Below are 18,760 nucleotides of genomic sequence, written 5' to 3'. Positions count from 1 at the left end.
CTCATGGTTCATGAGTTTGAAACCCATGTCAGGCTCTGTGCTGACAGTGTGGAGCCTGCTTGGGACTTTCTCTCTCCTCTCTCTGCCCCTTCCACTCGCTCTCTCTCTCTCTCTCTCTCAAAAAAAATAAAATTAATAATAGTAATAATAAAGTAAAAAAGAAACAGATAAAGTTAATTTTGATAATATATTTAATCCAACATATCCAGAGTACTAGTCTTTCAACAACAAAATCAATATAAAAAGTATTATATGTATAATCTACATCCTTGTTTTGGATTAAGTCTGAAATCCGATAGGTAGTTTACAGCACGTCTCATTTGGGACTAGTCACATTTAAGGTGCTCAGTAGCCACGTGTGGCTCATCACTACTGTATTAAACAAGGCAGGTTTGGACTTTTCCTAAATTCTTCAAGCCCCATCCTTATCCTCCTCAGTCTCAAGAAGACCTCATAACTCATTTTCCAGGATTTGAGTAAATCTACCTCAAGCCACTTTATGTCACTCTATGTTGTTCCCTTCCCACCTCAACACATATTTGTAGCCACACCCATACATTCCCCAAATGTCTCTCCCTCTTTGCCCATTCTTTTCATTCTTCTCCCTTCTTTGAAAACAAAGAGCTATGGCTAATCCCATCCTTTTGCCCCTTCTCTGAGACTTTGCTCAGCCAAATCTCCCCTCTTTCCAGGATCCTCACTCCTCCCTTTCTATTAATATCCCCAGGCTTTGCTCAACCTAAAGGTTTGCGTTTGCTGCTACTTTCCCAAACTACCATTGTATTTGCCATCTTCTTCATTACTTTGAACTTCCCACCATTCATCCAACGCTTTACAATATGGCTTCCATTCTCACTACTGCTAATACTCCCTGCCAAGTTATGAGTGACCTTCCAGTCTCCAAATCCAGGGTCCTTTCTCGATTATCATTGCCCTTGTTAGGTCATCAGCACCCCTCACTGTAGTCTACCCTTTTGTCCTGGGAAGTTTCCTTCTTCTTGACTGCCATAACCTACACTGTTGGGGTACCCATTCTGACACTCAGACAGGACTCCTTTGATATGCTCCATTTACTTCTTTGAATCTTAAATTATGGTTTCATTCTCAGTTGCATTTCTTAGTCTCTCCTGTCATGGGGGCTTCCTCCACTCTTGTGGCCTCAATCATGCTTTCCGCTCATATTCAGCCCTCCTTACTAAATTTCAGTCTTGCATTTCCAGTTTCCTACTGTGCATATTCATCTCAATATCATTGGAATATGATATTACTGACCATTTAACTCAGGGCTTCTGTGACAAAGCCTATAGAAAACCCAAATTATTTGGTTTTTAAACTTTACGAAATTTAGGAAGTATTGTAACTGTCAGCTTCATCTCACCTGTGATCCCTAGCCCATCTCTGCCCTAGACTGTGTCAAAATGCCCTTTTTTGATGTCATCGTGTTAGAACCTGGAGGTTTAAAAGCAAGTGTCCACTTTATCCCAAACCAGCTCCCACTCCGATTTCCTGTTTTTGTCAGTGATATTAATCACTCAGTCACCCAGCTTTGAAATGTTGCCTTCACCCTTAATTAGCTCTTCCTCCTTTCTCCCACGGCTAATTAGTCACCCTTCTTGTTGACTAATCCTTCATAATATTTCCCTTTATCCACTCCATCTCCTTAACAAATTGTTCGCTACATTCACAAACCATCCCACGTCCTCTTTCATCAATTCCAGCACCGTCCCTTCCTTGAACTCAACTTTTGCCACTTCCAACAGCACAAAATGTATTGGTACTGATTCAGCATTTTGTAAATGAGCGGCAGTCTTCCCAGCTAGATCTTAAGTCCCTTAAAAGCAGGAACGGAATTGTATGATCTCTTCGTTCTTGGTTTCACTAGATGAATAAATAGATGGCCAATAACTATTTACTGTTGATAATGACATGTTATCACCTAAAAGTTTTTTTCACATTCAATATCTAGCTCTGGAAGCAGATTTAAATAAATCAGGTTGCTCAAATTAATTTTGCATACTTTGGGGAATGTTTAATCTATAACCATATAATGCAAGAGAGGCAACTGTTTTCTTCTGGAAAAAGCATCAAACTTAGGGTTTGAACTCATTAACTAGTCAGTACACAAGTTTCTTAACTTTTAGCTTCTTTATCTGTTATACGTAGACCTATCCAGCAGAGTTGACTGTGAGGTGTAAATGAGATAGTATCAGAGGATGCTTTGAACATTTCAGAATCTACGTAAATAGCTTATGATGTCAGAAAAGTACTCAGAATAAACATCCCATTGATGTTGTAAGATGAATCTTTTGCTAACCTCCTAATTAGAAACCTCTAGCAATCTTTTTGTTTGTTTTATTTTAATTTTTTTATTTTTTTGAGAGAGAGAGAGAGAGAGTAGGGGGAGAGGCAGAGAGAGAGGGAGATACAGAATCCAAAGCAGGCTCCAGGCTCTGAGCTGTCAGCACAGAGCCCGACACGGGCCTCGAACCCATGAACCATGAGATCATGACCTAAGCCAAAGTCGGACGCTCAACCGACTGAGCCACCCAGATACCCCAGAAATCTCCAACAATCTTAACACGTTGATGGAAAGACCTGCTGTGTAATGACTACACCAAACTAATTTAGTTGATAGTTCACACTCTCTGCCCGTAGTTTCTTCACATAAAGCCCTTATCTGGTGCCTGCCATTCTTGGCTATTTACACAGGTATCCAGAGACTGAGAAGGCTTTTCTAGAAGGGTACACCGTTTTTAACAAGTGTTAAGTGACTTATCAAGTGGGGGTTCACTTGATAATAGCAAACTTTATATTTTCTTTGCCTGAAAGTTTCTCGCAGGGTCTCCCATGCCGCTTCACATCATCTCAGAGGTAGGTAAGCCCACCTTCTCTAGTACTAAGGAGTGCCCCCTTTAGCACAAATCATTCTGTCTTATAATGTATTTGTTTCTATACGTGTCTGCCATGTGAATCTAGGGGTGTCATGAAATAGAAGATTACAACTTATTTGTGGGTGGGTTTTCTTTCTTTTTTTTTTTTAACAATTCATTGATTTTTATATCCCTGGGACTTAGCGCAAAGCCTGGCACTTAAAATAAAGTGCTTACTCAATAAATACTGAATAAATGAATAAAACGTAAAAGAGGCAACCCTGCAGATAATGGTGATGTTTTAGTCTTTTTGTTCTCCTTCCCTCCCCCCACCTCCCCAACAGAATAAATGCTAGGAGGCTTCAGTTCCCTAGGGACCTTTAGCCCTGCTGGCCTGGACTTGCCTCAATGTGCTACTCCAGATCCCTTCCGCAACAGGGGGGCGCTAGGCTTCTGGAAACATCCCTTCTCCCACTTCTATCACCTGCCCTCAGAGGCCCAGGGGCTTCTTGTTGTCATGTCTTCCAAAAGATCGGTCCCTCTTCTCTGTCTGAAAAGGAGTATTACTTTGGTGCTCTTGTCTCAACAAACTCGTCTAAAACAAAACACAGTTGGTAAACTCATTTGAATCTTGTTGTTAACGGTGAGCTCGTCTTCAGTGTATTATCCCCTTCTTTAAAAAAAAAAAAGATAAAAAAGATTAACCTAAAGCAGTGAATTTCTAATATTAGAATGTCAGTCCATGTGACTGGTGCTGGGGCCTGGGAGAAGAGAGGGGCTTTGGAGCCGTAGTGCTTTTCCTTTGCCCCTGGAAACCTACTTGTAGAACCAGCCCCACTCAAGAGAAGAAAAATCTTTTGTTTCATACCAAAGCACGCTTGTGATTCTCCCCTCTACTTCCTACATCACAAAAGTGTTGTAAGAACAAATTTTTGCCCCACAAAATGGCAGACTACTCTAATCTTGTGTGTTAAGGTCATTGGTGGACCAGGTCCTGGTGGATATGGAGTCGGTGGAGAAGGATGACAGATCAGCTCAAAAGGAAGTTCTCTCGGGGTGCCTGGGCGGCTGAGTCGGTTAAGCATCCCACTCTTGATTTTGGCTCAGGTCATGATCTCACGGTTTATGAGATCGAGCCCCCACATCGAGCTCTGCAATGTGGAGCCTGTTTGGGATTCTCTCTCTCTCCCTCTCTTTCTGTCCCTCCCCCCCCACCCCCATCAAAATAAATGAACTGTTTTAAAAAAGTAAATTCTCCTCCAGCTTCACACTGCTGAGGTATCCTCAGCCTGTTATAAAAGAGCCCCCACCCCACCCCTTAAGTCCTTGATTTCCTCTCCAGCCAGCCTGAGGTAAAACTGTCGCGGAGGGTTAAAACTTTGCTCCGCAACACTCCTTATATCCCCTCTAGAACGTCAGAGAGTTGCCACAGGCTATGTGACCTTTTCAGTACTGTTCCTTCAGCTAGCTGCACACCTGTGTATGATGGGAGCAGCTCCTGCTCTCTTCAACCTGGTCACTTCCATTTTCCTCTGAGCAAATGACTGATATCTAATCCTTTAGTAAACCAGCTGCCTTTGGGTATACCGCACATGAAGCAACTGCCATTTTCATTCGGGTGTGAGATGGGGATTTTGTGTCTCATTTTCTCTTTCTGAAAATTTATTCATGTAACATTCGATAAAAACCATTTGTTGCAACAACATGGATGGACCTTGAGGCCATTATGCTAAGTGAAATACGTCAGACAGAGAAAGACAAATATGATTTAATCTCATTTATATGTGGAATCTAAAATAGCCTAACTTGTAGAAACAGTAGAATGGTGGTTACCAGGGTTAGGGGGTCGGGGCCTGGAGAGATGTTGTTGATTGGTGGGTACAAACTCACAACTAGAAGGTAAGTAAATTCTGGAGATCTAATGCACAGCATAGTGATTGTAGCCAACAATACTGTATTATAAACGTCAAAATTGCTGAGAGACTAGATCCTAAATGTTCTCACCACAAAAGAAATGATAATTATGTGCCATAATAGAGGTGTTAGTTTAATGTTCTGGTAGCAATCTTATTCTAATATTTAAATGTATCCAATCAACATGTTGTACACCTTAAACTTATGCCATGTTATTTGTCAATTATATCTCAGTGTATTTATTCAGAAAAAATTTCTTAATGTTTATTTTTGAGAGAGAGAGAGAGAGAGAGAGCTTGAGCAGAGAAGGGGCAGAGAGAGAGGAAGACACAGAATCTGAAGCAGGCTCCAGGCTCTAAGCTGTCAGCACAGAGCCCGATGTGGGGCTTGAACTCACAAACCTCAAGATCAGGACCTGAGCTGAAGTCGGATGTTCAACTGACCGAGCCACCCAGGCGTCCCAATTGTATCTCAATTCAAAAAAACATTTGTAACTTGCCTAATTGGAGAATAAATTTGCATGCATTCTCCAGCAAGGCTTCTTTGTTTTTTCATAATCTGGTGACCGGAATATGGAAAATATTTACATTTTGTACCATATTTGAAGCACTGTGGCTTTGTTCTTTTGAACTCAGTTTTTTGTTTGTAAGCGAAAGAGGGAAATAACTGAGTGAAAGATGTGATCTAGATTTTTACAGCTGCATTCCGTATTTTTAAATCATATAATAGGAGTGAATAAATTATGTTGTACAAAATGGTTTAATCCAAGTGTCAGCTTCAGGGATTCTTGAGATAGCTACTAACTTTTCAGTTTTGCTGGCTTTGGTGGCAGGCCGTGTCTTTACTCAGAAACCTTTGCCATTGGCTGGGGTCTCTGGACCTGTCGCCATGCTTCTGAAGGTACCACTTCTCTGAAACCTCCCTTTTCATTGTTCCTGCCCTTTCTGAGCAGCAGGAACAGTCACATGTCTGCTGTGCACATCTCCAGGCCACCATTAAGACATAACCTTGTCAGCAGGGTATCAAGATGCATGCAGTCAGTACCTTCCAGAGAGGCGGAGCAGGTATTTCAGAGTCCTCTGTACTTTGAGATTTGTTTCAGAGTCACAGACAGTGTGGCCCCGCAAGATGCACTCATAGAGGTATGGTCGCTGGAGACTCACCAGCCTTTTCTTACCTGCAATTTATAAACTGTCCTCAGGGACGGGAAAGAGTCTTCCAAAGCAAAACACAATGGCAGCCAGTGCCCTGGCCAAAGCCCTGTGTCTGCTCGCTGGTGTTTGGGAATCCTGAGTCGAGGTGAGGACCTGCGGCCACCACGGCTCCGCGGAATGAGTCCCGCGGCAGTTCCGCCAGTGCTAAGTGTGTGTGTGGCTTTGGTCTCCTCCCCACAGCTATTGACCTGCTCTACTGGCGGGACATCAAGCAGACTGGGATTGTGTTCGGGAGCTTCCTGCTACTGCTCTTCTCCCTGACCCAGTTCAGCGTTGTGAGTGTCGTGGCCTACCTGGCTCTTGCCGCACTCTCAGCCACCATCAGTTTCCGCATCTACAAGTCTGTGTTACAAGCGGTGCAGAAAACCGACGAGGGCCACCCTTTCAAGTGAGTACCCCAGCTGGGCCAGTCCTTGCCCAGTCTCTCACGGGGCTCCTTCCCCCTGACTCTGTTTCAGCTCCTGGGCATTTGGGTGATATGTCTCTGGGACCTGACAGATGTCTCCCGAGTCTCTTTAATGCCCTGGCTTCTAATAGCTAATATTTCTGGTGAATTTCTAAGGCAAACTCAGTTATCCCCATTGTAACACTTAACTTGCTGTATTGAGTTTTTATATTTAATTATTACTAATGGATTAATATGAATATTTAATATAAATTTATAGAGCATACACATATTTCATATTTTATATTTAATTATTACTAATAGTGATCATAATCCATTATATGTACACAATGTTTTATAATTTAAGGAGTAAGCAACAATTAATCCTCCCTACCCTGTGAAGAAGGCAGAGCAGTGTAATTAATCTCTACGTACAGGTGGGAAAACTGAGGCTCTAAGACGTAAAGTGACTTGCCCAAGGTCATATGGCCAGTAAATAGCACAGAGTCAGGGCTAGGGTGTTTGGATTTTTATTTCTGTGGTCTCTGGAAGCTTCATATCAAAGGGCCAACTTTCTGAGGGGTACAAGTTCATGAATAATCTTATAACGTGCCCTCCTCTGCATTTTTATACTAGGGAAATCTAACTAGAATGAACATTAAAGAGGAGGAATTGTTTTTAAAGCCATATACTAAGGATGAATGAAACAGGGCAGAGGAAGGCAATAATCCTGCCAGCTGCACGCCACCCAACTCCACCCCAATCTGTCTCCTGACTCTGGCTTGTGAGCCCGGGGAATTTCAGCACTGACTTTGAGAGTCACCCCCTCCCCTGCTGTTGGCCCCGGAGTGCAAGCTGTACTATAGGTGTCCTCAGTTCCTGTAACGGAGGGGACAGTTCTGAGTCCTGGATGAGCCTTGTAGATGCTGCTACAGATGGCTTCTGGGCCAGACCCAGTAAATCCTCCCTGGCTCATCCACACCAGTAAGCTGAATGAAGACCTTAGGGCACCGGGCCCTTAAAAGGTGAAAAGATGCCTGTGTTTTGGGGACAGAAGGGAAAAGGCTGCACATCCAACCTCCCTTCCCAGCCTCTGGTTCCTGGCCTCGGTGTCAGTTACAGTCTGAGCACTCTTGCCCTTGGGATGTATTGGGCTTTCTTCTAATGCAGTTAATGGGTCTTCTGGGCTATAACTTGCGTCTACAAATTCCTATCCCAAAGAGGGGAAAGCGTAGAAGTGCAGTGTCTTCACATCAGGGTTATACCATGCCTACCAGCCTGTGACCAGAGTTCCCATCTTCAGAGTCCTGCTCTGCCTCAGCCTCTGCCCTCAGCCATCCAAGAAAGGCTAGTTTCTTTCACATTCTTGGCCCCCCAAGACTGTCATGTTCAATTAGTTCAACTAATTTTTCTTCCTTTAGGAAACAGATTTAAAAAAACACAAAAACAAAACAAAACTTCCCTGTGGTTGAGTTGTTTTTATCAGTAAATAGAACACCTGACTAGGAGCACATTTTGGGCTCAAAACTTAACTAGACAAATCAATATTTTTCTGTATTTTTTCCCAAAGAGTAGGAAAGCCATAAGATTTCATTGTAAGCTCTCTAAATTCAAACCAAATGCTACTTTATTTTTTCCCTCTCAATTCTCAGAATTATATAAGCACGGTAAGAACTCTAGAAATATCCTCTGGGTAGATAACATAGTGCTGTCTTAAAACAGAATGGAAGGAGGGGAGGAGGTAGAGAGGATGGGCCCTCGGTGGGGGAGCATGGCCAAACAGGAGGATGGACTACATGGGGAGCCTGGTTTATCTGCCCATAGTTACACTTCATTGTTTGAATAAATGACAAATGCAGTCACTAAAAATATTGCTCTTAGTAGAAACAGTGAGCTTTTGAATAGGGGCCAGGTCTCTTGAGCTTTCAGAGCTCTCTAGATAAAACCTGAGAGTATTTTCCAAAATGCAAACACGAAATATTAAAGTTGAGGTGATGAGCAATGATTGGCAGCTAGGATTTTCAGATACCTCTGTTATTTAAAAAAATAAACCATCTCCATGCAGCCAAGAAGAAATGAGGACTTTCACAACTACCTGGCAGACCAGGGATTTATGGAGAATTCAGTGAATGAGCTGATTCTGGACTGACTTCTCCCCGGTCCAAGCCAGTTGCTCTGAATCATCAGCTCACACTGTCATGCTGTCTTGGGGACACAGAAACAGTCACAGCACACCATTAACGGCCATAATTCCCAGGTTCTCCAGTATACTGGAAGTGGGTGTGTATGGTCCCTGCAGCCCACTGGCTGGCGTGAAGCCCCCAGAGATGGCCTGGCTGTCCTCAGAGTGGGAGGAGGAAAACTCAGCTGTTTCATGGTTACCTCTGATGGATCTCTCTGGGGATGGTTTGTTGACAGGACCTACTTGGAGCTCGAGATCACCCTTTCTCAGGAGCAGATCCAGAAGTACACAGACTGTCTGCAGTTCTATGTGAACAACACACTTAAAGAACTGAGGAGGCTCTTCCTTGTCCAGGACCTGGTGGATTCCTTAAAAGTACGGTTGCTTAAGCCATTCACTTGACAACCTTGAGTTTTGTTTTCCCTAATGGTATAACGTAAACCGCCGCATAACGGAGAATAAGAGGCAAGTGCTAATTACATTCTAGAGTGAGAAAACCTCCAGCTGTGTGGTACCATGGAGTGCATCCAGTCCAATCCTCGCATTTTACAGATGCCACAACTGTGGTTCAGAGAGGCTAAGTTACTTGCCTGAGGTTGCCCAGCGAGTCACTGGCTGGGATCAAACCGAGGGTCACATGGCTTCTAATTCTATACTTTTCACAACACACCAGGTTGTTCCTTCTTATCATTTTCAGTCCCTTGGCCAATTTCCTAAAATTAGTTCTTTAAAACCTCTAGTTTTGGAAATGTGAAAAATATATATATGCTTTTTTCATTGAAAGAAACTCTGTGGACTCCTAATGGTGAGATGTCCCTGTGTCCTTACCTGGTGTGTGCTGTGAGACTGAGCCCCGGAAGCATGGAGGACCTTGGCACCTGTGTGTTATTCCTGGCGCTCTCACTGAACTTACTAGGTTTCTTTGAACAAGCTGCTCAGCCCACCCTGTGGTGTATGTATAAGACTGAAGTCAACGGGGCATGATTCAGCAGGGCCTGAGCGAGGTTGTTGTGAGTTCCCTGTGCTCCCAGAGTGCTTTGTACACACACTGGGCAGGGGTCTTGTCGCCGGGGCTGCCCAACAACTGTCTGAGGAAGGGCAGAAGGAAAAGTGAGTGATGTGGCCTTGGAAGATGCTCTCCTGGAATAATACTACTTTCCAAGTAATGACTGAAGAGAGATACCAGGGAGATGATAATTACTGACCCAAGGGCTTTTAGGTTGATGTTTCTACTTGTATTTGTAATGTAAAAATACGGGCTAGAGCAGAGGTCATCAAACCTTATCTGTAAAGGGCCAGATAGTAAATCCGTTAGGCTTTGCATGCCACATAATCTCTGTCACAGCTACTCAGCTTTGCCATCATAGTAGGAAAGCGGCCATACACGATGCATAAATGAATGGCTGTGGCTGTGTGCCAATAAAACTTTATTTATGAATACCGAAAGTTACATTTCATATCATGTCTACATATCACAAAATGTTGTTCTTGCTTTGGTTTTCTTCAACCATTTAAAAATATGAAATTTATTCTTACCTCACGGGCCCATAAAAAAACAGGCCAAGGGCCATAGTTTGCTGACCCCTCCCTTATTATTTCATGGAGTCCTTCAAATCTTCTGACAAAGATGTCCAAAAGGTTCTAAGAGAAGTAAAGGCTAGGTTCTCTTTCAGTAATTCTGTGATGAACTTTAAATGCTTACATTTCTTATTGAAATGGTGTATTTTCCCTCCATTTTTAATCTAAAAAAAAGTCAATGAAATAAGACGCTCATCTGTCACAAATGGTTTTAGAAACTCTGATAAAGATTCCATTCTTCAGTTTGCAGTCCTGATGTGGCTCCTGACTTACGTTGGCGCTCTTTTCAACGGGCTGACCCTGCTGCTCATGGGTAAGGACAGATGAGCATGTTATGTCTTCCTTCACACTCTCCACGAGCATAAAGCTTCCTATGCTGTTAGCTGTGAGCTTGCTGTGGTAGAGTCCTAGAAACAACACCATAGTACAGGGCATTTCCCTGACCATCATAGTTCAATTTAAGAGTGTATATTATACATGAATAATGAATCTCTTAGTTTGAAGGATTTTTTTCTCTTGAATCACAACTGGTTTTATTTGGTTTCTAATATATATTTGTTTGCAGTAGGCAATTATGGATAGAAATTAATTTTCATTGTGGGAAGGCACAATCCATCTCTCATTCCTGGAATGAGTCTGGGAATAATGGCTCAATATCTGTAAAGGGCTCAACATCCCTTTGTTTTCCTTATGGACTGTCCTGCCATCTTTTTAAATTTTTTTTAATGTTTATTTTTTTGAGAGAGAGAGAGAGAGAGAGAGAGAGAGCCGGGGGTGCTGGGGTAAAGACAGAGAGAGGGAGACACAGAACCCAAAGCAGGATCCAGGCTCTGAGCTGTCAGCACAGAGCCCAACACGGGGCTCAAACCCACAAACCGTGAGATCATGACCTGAGCCAAAGTCGGACATTTAACCAGCTGAGCCACCCAGGTGCCCCCAGTCCTGCCATCTTTTAGCTAGAATGCTAGCTACCATAAAATAATGCTATAAGATTACATAATTATATAAAGATGTATCTAAAAGCTTATTCTCACTGATAACTCTCAGAATTTTAATACTGTATTTGTTTTTCATCCCAGCTGTGGTTTCAATGTTTACTCTACCTGTAGTGTATGTTAAGCACCAGGTAAGTCCTGTGTGATGTCAGATAGTCACCTTAAATTTTGACCTTGTGACCTTTGGATGTGCTCATGATTTCTTCGTCTTTGTAGGCACAGATTGACCAATATCTGGGACTTGTGAGGACTCACATAAATGCTGTTGTGGCAAAGTAAGTTACACCGTGCAGTTCCTAAAAAGGAGAGACTAACTTTTTTTTTTTTTTTTTTTTTTACATTTACTTATTTTTGAGATAGAGAGAGACAGAACATGAACGGGGGACGGTCAGAGAGAGGGAGACACAGAATCTGAAACAGGCTCCAGGCTCTGAGCTGTCAGCACAGAGCCTGATGTGGGGCTTGAACTCACGGACTGCGATATCATGACCTGAGCCGAAATCGGCCGCTTAACCGACTGAGCCACCCAGGCGCCCCAAAAGGAGAGACTATCTTAGGCAGGCATTTGTGTGGATTAGATATGGGTAATAAAAGGACAATAAAATAGTAAGTTCATTTATGATCATTCACTTACTGGAGTCAGGCATTTACACCTTTCCCAATCATATTATTTCAGAAAATTAATTATACACTTTAAAATGCTTAATCAAATAAAACTTCAGTGGTTTAATTCAGGTATGATGATGAATGAGTTCTAATGAATGAACGATATTATGCTTTATCTGGAGACTGGCTCATGTCCAAGAACAAGATGGGTTGGAGGAAAGAAGGAAGCCTGATTCAGAAAACTAAAATTAATTTACAACAGTTTGATTGAAATAAAAACCATCAAATTAACATACATTTTCAGTCTTTCAAACAATAAAGAGCAATGATTTTTTTAAAATATAATTTATCGTCAAATCGGCTAACCTACAGTGTGCTCAGTGTGCTCTTGGTTTTGGGGGTAGATTCCCATGATTCATTGCTTACATACAACACTCACTGTAAAGAGCACTGCTTTTTAAACCATTGAAATTATTTTTCCAACTTGAAAAAAATGTTTAAATCTGTAATATTTGTTATATTTTCTGTTACACCATTTTGACTCAACAAGGGTGTGTGTTTGCTTATTTAATTAACACCATTGCTTTTTATTTTTCTTCTTTTTAATGTTTATTTTTGAGAGAGGGAGAGAGCTTGAGTAGGGGAGGGGTGGAGAGAGGGAAACAGAGGATCTGAAGTGGGCTCTGCACTGACAGCAGTGAGCCCGACGCGGGGCTCGAATTCACGGACCGCAAGTTCATGACCTGAGCCGAAGTCGGACACTCAACAGACCGAGCCACCCAGGAGCCCTTTAAACAGACTCTACGTTATGGTTCCTTTGTATATTAGCAAATAAAGATTCCAGTTATAAGCATCCACAGCTAGTATGGACATTAAACTTAGTTCTTCATAATTTTTAAATAAATTAGTGTTTGTAAATTTACGTCAGTCTAAACCACCTGGAATGACAGTTTTTGTATTGTCATTTTGTTACTGATTTTGTTTTAATCAAAAGCTGACCTAGGCTCCAACTGGAAATACATGTCACAAAAGGGCTAGACTATGTTGAGATTGAACTCCCTCTCCTAATCTTAGGATCATGGGGCTAGACCTCAGTGGTGGTCAGAATTAGAGGGAAATATGTTAGACAGCCAATGATGTATCAACAACACCAACAGATAAGAGAAAGCGACCATTTTAAAGTTCCTCTGCTATTTGATTTGTACATCATCAGTTATGATTCTCTCCTAAAGTATAGGAAGCGTTTTGTCTTGTTTTCTTTTGTTTTGTTTTATTGTGTACTGCTCATAATTCTTCCTCCTAAATTCATGGTGAATTTGGATCTATATCAGATCTGTGGCACATTTCAAAATGTCTGAAATTATCTCCTTGGACCCAAATGCAACTAAAACCTCATGAAAATCAACAAACTGAGGATACAGTATTCATTATTTCGTATTAAGGAATGGCACCATGGTATAGTGTAAAAGTCGGTGGTTGCCAAAACCTGGGAAACTGTCAAAGACACCAGTTCCCAGATTCTTAAAACAGACCTAGAGAATTCAAATTTCTAGGATTCGGGACCTGGAATCCATATTTTAATGAACTCTCCAGGTAACTTTTTGGCAATTAAGAGCTGTGTTTTGGGGAACTGTAGCAACACCGGAATAGGAAGGAGAACACCAGAATGGGAGCTTAGAAATCAGAAGCTAGACATTCTAGTCCTAAGTTATCCAATACTTAGTTTGGGGATCTTGAACAAATCACATCTATTAATTTTTTATTTGGTCAATAGGTTGGTTGGCTCCAAAAAGAGACATGCCTGTTATGCCCCAGGTACTGCATGGAACAGGCACGGAGGGTAAAAAGATGAATGAGCTGATCCCCACTCTAGTAGAGCTCTCAGCCTCTCAGTGCAGATAAAACTGTAAAGAGATAAATAAGTATAAGACAATATAAGAACTACAGTGGAGTTGTATAAAATGTTAAGGTCAGGGAGATAAGGAAATAACTGTTCCTACCTGGAGGGATAATGGAAATGGCATTAAATCCTCACGAAAATGAAGGCCTTTGTCTTAATTCAGGCCACTGTACTAAGTACCATAGACTTGGTGGCTGATAAACAACAGAAATTTATGTCTCGCCATTCTGGAGGCTGGAGGTCCAAGATCAGAGTGCCAGCACGGTCAGGCTCTAATTAGGGCCTTCTTTCAGGTTACAGACTTCTTGCTCTGTCCTCACACGGTGGAAGTGGAAGGGAGCTCTCTGGGGTTTCTTTTATAGGGCACTAATCCTACTCATGAAAGTTCCACCCTCATGACCTAATCACCTCTGAAAGGCCTCATCCCCTAATACCAACACAATGCGGGTTAATTTCAACATACGAATTTGAGCAAGGGGCAGGGGGGTGGGGTCGGGGACACAAATATTCAGTCTATGGCAACCTTGAAGGATGGGTAAGCATTCATCATGTGGGTGATGAGGGGAAAGACATTGCAGGAAGAAGAAATAATGTAAGCAAAGGGAGAAGCATGAAAATGTAGGTCATGTAGGAAATAATGAGTCCACCAGTGTGTCTAAAGCTTAAATGAGTGGAAAGATCAACGGCAAAGACTCTAGAAAGAGAGGCTGAGGTCAAGTATTGAACGCTGTAAGGAATGGTGACTCTGGCCCAACAGGAAATGGACAGCCCCTGATGTTTTTATGCAGGGGTGATACGCACAGTATGTGCACACAGATGTGCATACTGTGACAATCTAGTGAGAGGAGAACTGAACAGGGGAGTGGAAACGTAATCAGGTCAGCTAGGAGACTATGGTAATTCACAAAAGGTGACAAGAGTCTAGGCCTGTTAAAGTGGAAAGGAGAAAAGACAAAGAATGTACGATGTATGAACCTACATGTGCAATGTAATTGTTCATTAAAATTGGAAATCAAGGCTGTGAAAAGAAACAGAAAGAAAACATTACCCGTAAGGACTAATGTGGTTTCTATAACTGAGCTTCATTCAGATTTGGATCTGAGCTTCTCGGTAGCTAGCAAAAAGAGAAACTACATAAGTTAGATCGGTCCTGCTATCAGAAAGGAAGGAACAGCAGTTTTTGAAGAGAACCTGTTTTGCCTGACACTAAATCTTGAAGGAAATTTCTTGGTGGGGTCTTACCTCTAAGGCTCCTTCGCCTCTGAAATTCTGATCCCATGTTAGAATAATTCCCAGCAGAAGAACCGACATCGTTTTAGTAAAACAGTGAAGAACATGATCTTTGGAATCAGACTACTTTGAGTCCATTTCTGGTATTTTTAGCTACATGAGTTCATCATAAATGTTATTTGACTCTCTGAGCTGGTTTCCTTATCTGCACATTAGTAATGTTAAATACTTAACTCATATGGTTGTTGGGGATTAAATGAGATAATGTCTATAAAGTACTTTTACTTGGATTGGACGTAAGACACAATAAATATTAGACATCAGCACGATCATCGCCATCAGCACCATCATCCTATTACTGCCTAGAGATTGGTTAAGAGGAGTGTGGAGAAAGTCCTAGACCTGGTGCAGTAGACCTCAGTGCCACTCCCTTCTCTATGTGGAATAGATAGATAGAGCCTGTCCCAGTCATTTCTGGGTCTCAGGTAGATGCACAGAAATAGGTCTCTATTGTTGCATAAAAATGTGTTCACAGGCACTCACATACTTTAGTATCTTTTGGAATATTAGCCTATTTGGTCAGCTACCTAATTATGGCAACAGCACATGATGAGGTCACAAAATGATTTTATTAATAACACTCGTGACTTACTGTTTTTTGATATTGTCTTTTTAGGATTCAGGCTAAAATCCCAGGCGCTAAAAGGCATGCTGAGTAAATCGATATCCCACCAGGGACTGGACACAAACCAGAATGTCTGGAGTGGTAACAACTCTGTTCTTACATGTTACTGCAAATTGATTGTTTCTCCCCCCAGTACCATAATCTTAGAGACAAACTTTAAAACAGCTGTTTTTAGGCTGTTCCTGTACTCTTAGGATATTTGAGTCACTTGTGTCAAGCACTAAAGTATAGAGAAAAGTGTATTAGATGTGGTTTTAATTTTGTGTTGCTAAAAAAAAAAAAAAAAGTGCATGATGGTGAGAGCCCAGCTTATTTTGTCTTCTTCGGTGTTCTCCTCCTCCTCTCTGCAATGCTTCTGTAGCTTCTGACGTTCCCCGTGGCTAGGCCCTTCCTGCCGAGTGCACTGATGCAGTAGTGGAAATCGCTTATATGTCCTTGGGTTGCTGGTTGGATTAATCTTTAATAACAATATATAGAATTGTAGACTGATGTTTTAGTGTTTTTCCAACACACAACATAAAAATAAAAACAGTCGACCGTACTTCTGGTAATCAGTTTTGTATAACTTAAAATAATTAAATAAATGAATAACCCCTCCTCCCTGCCCTCCCCCCCCCAAAAAAAAACATGCAGTACTTTTGTTGTGTGGGACTGACAGGCTGATTTACATGTATGGTAAAAAAAAGTACCAGCATGTTAACTTTATTACGATTTGTATTACTTTCTCTGTAGTTCCTAATGGACCTAATTATGGACTCTGGATATTTGCACTTATGTACTTGATACTGAATGCATAAATAAATGTTACTAAATGTAAAACCTTCTCCCTCTCTTCTTGTGGTCTTACCAGAAAATGCAAAAGTTCTAAGAGCTAGAATCTTCTGAGGACAGGCTGGGAAGCCTGAGACCAAGAGCTCACTTTATTCCTGTCTTCAGGACTGCATGGTCCAACTTCAACTTAGTATATGGCTCCTTTGGGGTCTTTATAGAAGTCACTACAAAGTAGTAAAAGTGGAAAATACTCTTCATGTTGTACTGTGTGGGATTGATGTAGATATCTTAAGTAGTTTTATATATATATATATATATAAAGTCCTTCTATAGACTTCTTATAATAATATGCAATAATTATATTTGCTAGGAAGCCACTCTTTTGGTAACTATTTCTTGAGGACCTACTGGGTGCCAAGCACCGAGAAGAGGGCTGTGAGTAAGAGAGATGACAGTTCCTGCCATCATCAAGACAAGTTTTCTAAGGACTGCTTGCTGCTTTTCATAAAAATCTAATTGCGTATTTTATTTCACTGTTAAGATCAAAAGTCAAAGATGATGAGGAAGAAGTGGATGAAAATAGTAGCAATGGGAAAAATAAAAGTAGTAGGAGAAAAAAGGAACGGTAACTTACAAAACGCTGCCTTTGACCAGTTTTACGCTTGGGCTCCATAAGCACTTATGGAGGTACCCTTGTGTACAAAGTGGTGTGACGACCATAAGGGCGACTGGACATTGTGCCAACGGCCAGTATGGCGGGAGATGGGAGTTGGCTATGTGAAAACTAAATAAACTAACTAAATAAAAGGCAGCAGGAAATATGAGTTGGCTTACCAGACTAGAGCAACAGAGAAGGATTCTCAGAGGAGGTGAACTTTGCGGCTGGGTTTTCCAGATGGAGAAGGTGGTTCATCCCAGTACGAAGAGAGAACATCACCTAAGATGCTAAGTCACAGAAATACATGGCATCCACTGAGAATGGTGAGTGACAAGTTGAAATGGGTTGTAAGGTGCTTGGGCTGAAGATGTGGTGCCAGGTGAAGCTGAAAGGCTGGGTTGAGACCACTAGGAAGAAACTTGAAGGCTAAGGAGTTTGAGCACCAAGCACCCACTGTGCCCAGAGGAGCTTCTAGGAGATGATGTGGAGGGAGATGGGATCGGAGTTGGTGATGGACTAAATGTGGGGTTTCAACACCAAGGCTGACCTTGGCCCTCCTCAAATTTCACGCCCTCGGCAGCTCGCGTGCCTCGCCTTAGCCCAGCTCTGTCTGAGACTGGCTGTTCAGGAGAACGCAATACCATTTTTCAGGGTAGAAATCCCAGAAGACCTGGTATGGGGGAGGAAGATATTAAGCTGGGTTTGGTGCCTGCCATTCTTTATGGTTAGTAGGTACAGAAGAGGATCTTTTTTCTCTATGTGTGCTTTCCAGTCTCCAACCCTTTGAGATGAAGTTTCCTCCCAAAGCTTTACTGAGTAGAATTAACCTCCCCCCCACATGTGCATTCGCAGCATCTTCCTCCCTCCTGTTAGCCCAGAATTCCTTTCCTAAGCAGCCGTGCATCAGGAGGATCTAAGGAGAAATTTCCATTTGCTGGCAGTGGTGGAGAACGTTTCCCGAGGAAACCCCTGTCTTTACAAAATGATAGGTATGGACATAGAATTTTACCAAAGGGAGCATGGGGCACATAATGTCAGTCAACATGATATTCTGGGCGATGGATATAATGTGAGGACTCTATGAACAGGTAAGAAGAGGACCAAGAACAGGATCTCCCAGGGACCCAGAGTGAGTGAGGTCATCCTGAAAGCTGTGCACAGTACAAAAATTTTACGGCCTATGGATGAGCCAAACAAACCCAGGGTAGGGAGACACAGAAGCTGTGGTATGCCTTATGGCTCATTTCAGGAGTAAAGGTCCTCTTTCCCCACCTGTGTTAGTTTTCTGGGGTTGCCCTAACAAAATGCCAAAAACTGGATGACTTAAAGCAATAGAACTTTACTCCCTCACAGTTCTGGGGGCTAGAAGTCTGAAGAGAAGGTGTTGGCAAGGCCATGTTCTCTCTGATAGCTCTAGGGGAGAGTCCTTCCTTACCTCTGCCAGCATTGCATGGTGCTCTTTGGCTTGTAGATACATCACTCCAGGCACATGGCCATCTCTTCCCTGTGTGTCTTCCCACGGTCTTCTCTCTGTATCCAGATTTCCTCTTTTCAGAAGGTTAGCAATCATGGTGGATCAGGGTACACCTTTGTGACCTCACTTGAATTTGATTGTCTCTGTAAAAGACCCTATTTCCAAATAAGGTCATATTCTGAGGTCCTGGGTTAGAGACTTCAAGGTCTCTTTTTGGCAGCACACAATTCAACCCATCACACCTCCCCAGGCCTCACAATGGCCCGTATGCCATTTTGAAGACTTTGCCTCCTGTCCT

General features: G+C 42.2%; 1 protein-coding gene across 2 annotated transcripts in view; it reads left to right on the top strand.

The window, feature by feature from the left end:
- RTN1 (reticulon 1) overlaps positions 1-16,378 on the top strand; it is a 228,432-nt gene extending 212,054 nt beyond the window's left edge. For both annotated transcript variants that reach the window (XM_043556281.1, XM_043556282.1), the window contains 6 exons: positions 6,179-6,386; positions 8,802-8,940; positions 10,387-10,456; positions 11,223-11,269; positions 11,355-11,413; positions 15,551-16,378. In XM_043556281.1, coding sequence (XP_043412216.1) covers positions 6,179-6,386; positions 8,802-8,940; positions 10,387-10,456; positions 11,223-11,269; positions 11,355-11,413; positions 15,551-15,593 — 566 coding nt within the window. In that variant the 3' untranslated portion in view covers positions 15,594-16,378. The remainder of the gene's footprint in view (positions 1-6,178; positions 6,387-8,801; positions 8,941-10,386; positions 10,457-11,222; positions 11,270-11,354; positions 11,414-15,550) is intronic.
- The last annotated feature ends 2,382 nt before the right edge of the window (positions 16,379-18,760 follow it).

Source organism: Prionailurus bengalensis, chromosome B3 (genome assembly GCF_016509475.1).
Source record: "Prionailurus bengalensis isolate Pbe53 chromosome B3, Fcat_Pben_1.1_paternal_pri, whole genome shotgun sequence".
Classification (NCBI taxonomy): Eukaryota; Metazoa; Chordata; class Mammalia; order Carnivora; family Felidae; genus Prionailurus; species Prionailurus bengalensis.
The sequence above is the reverse complement of the archived record's forward strand: the minus strand, read 5'-3'. Positions and strand labels throughout refer to the sequence as shown.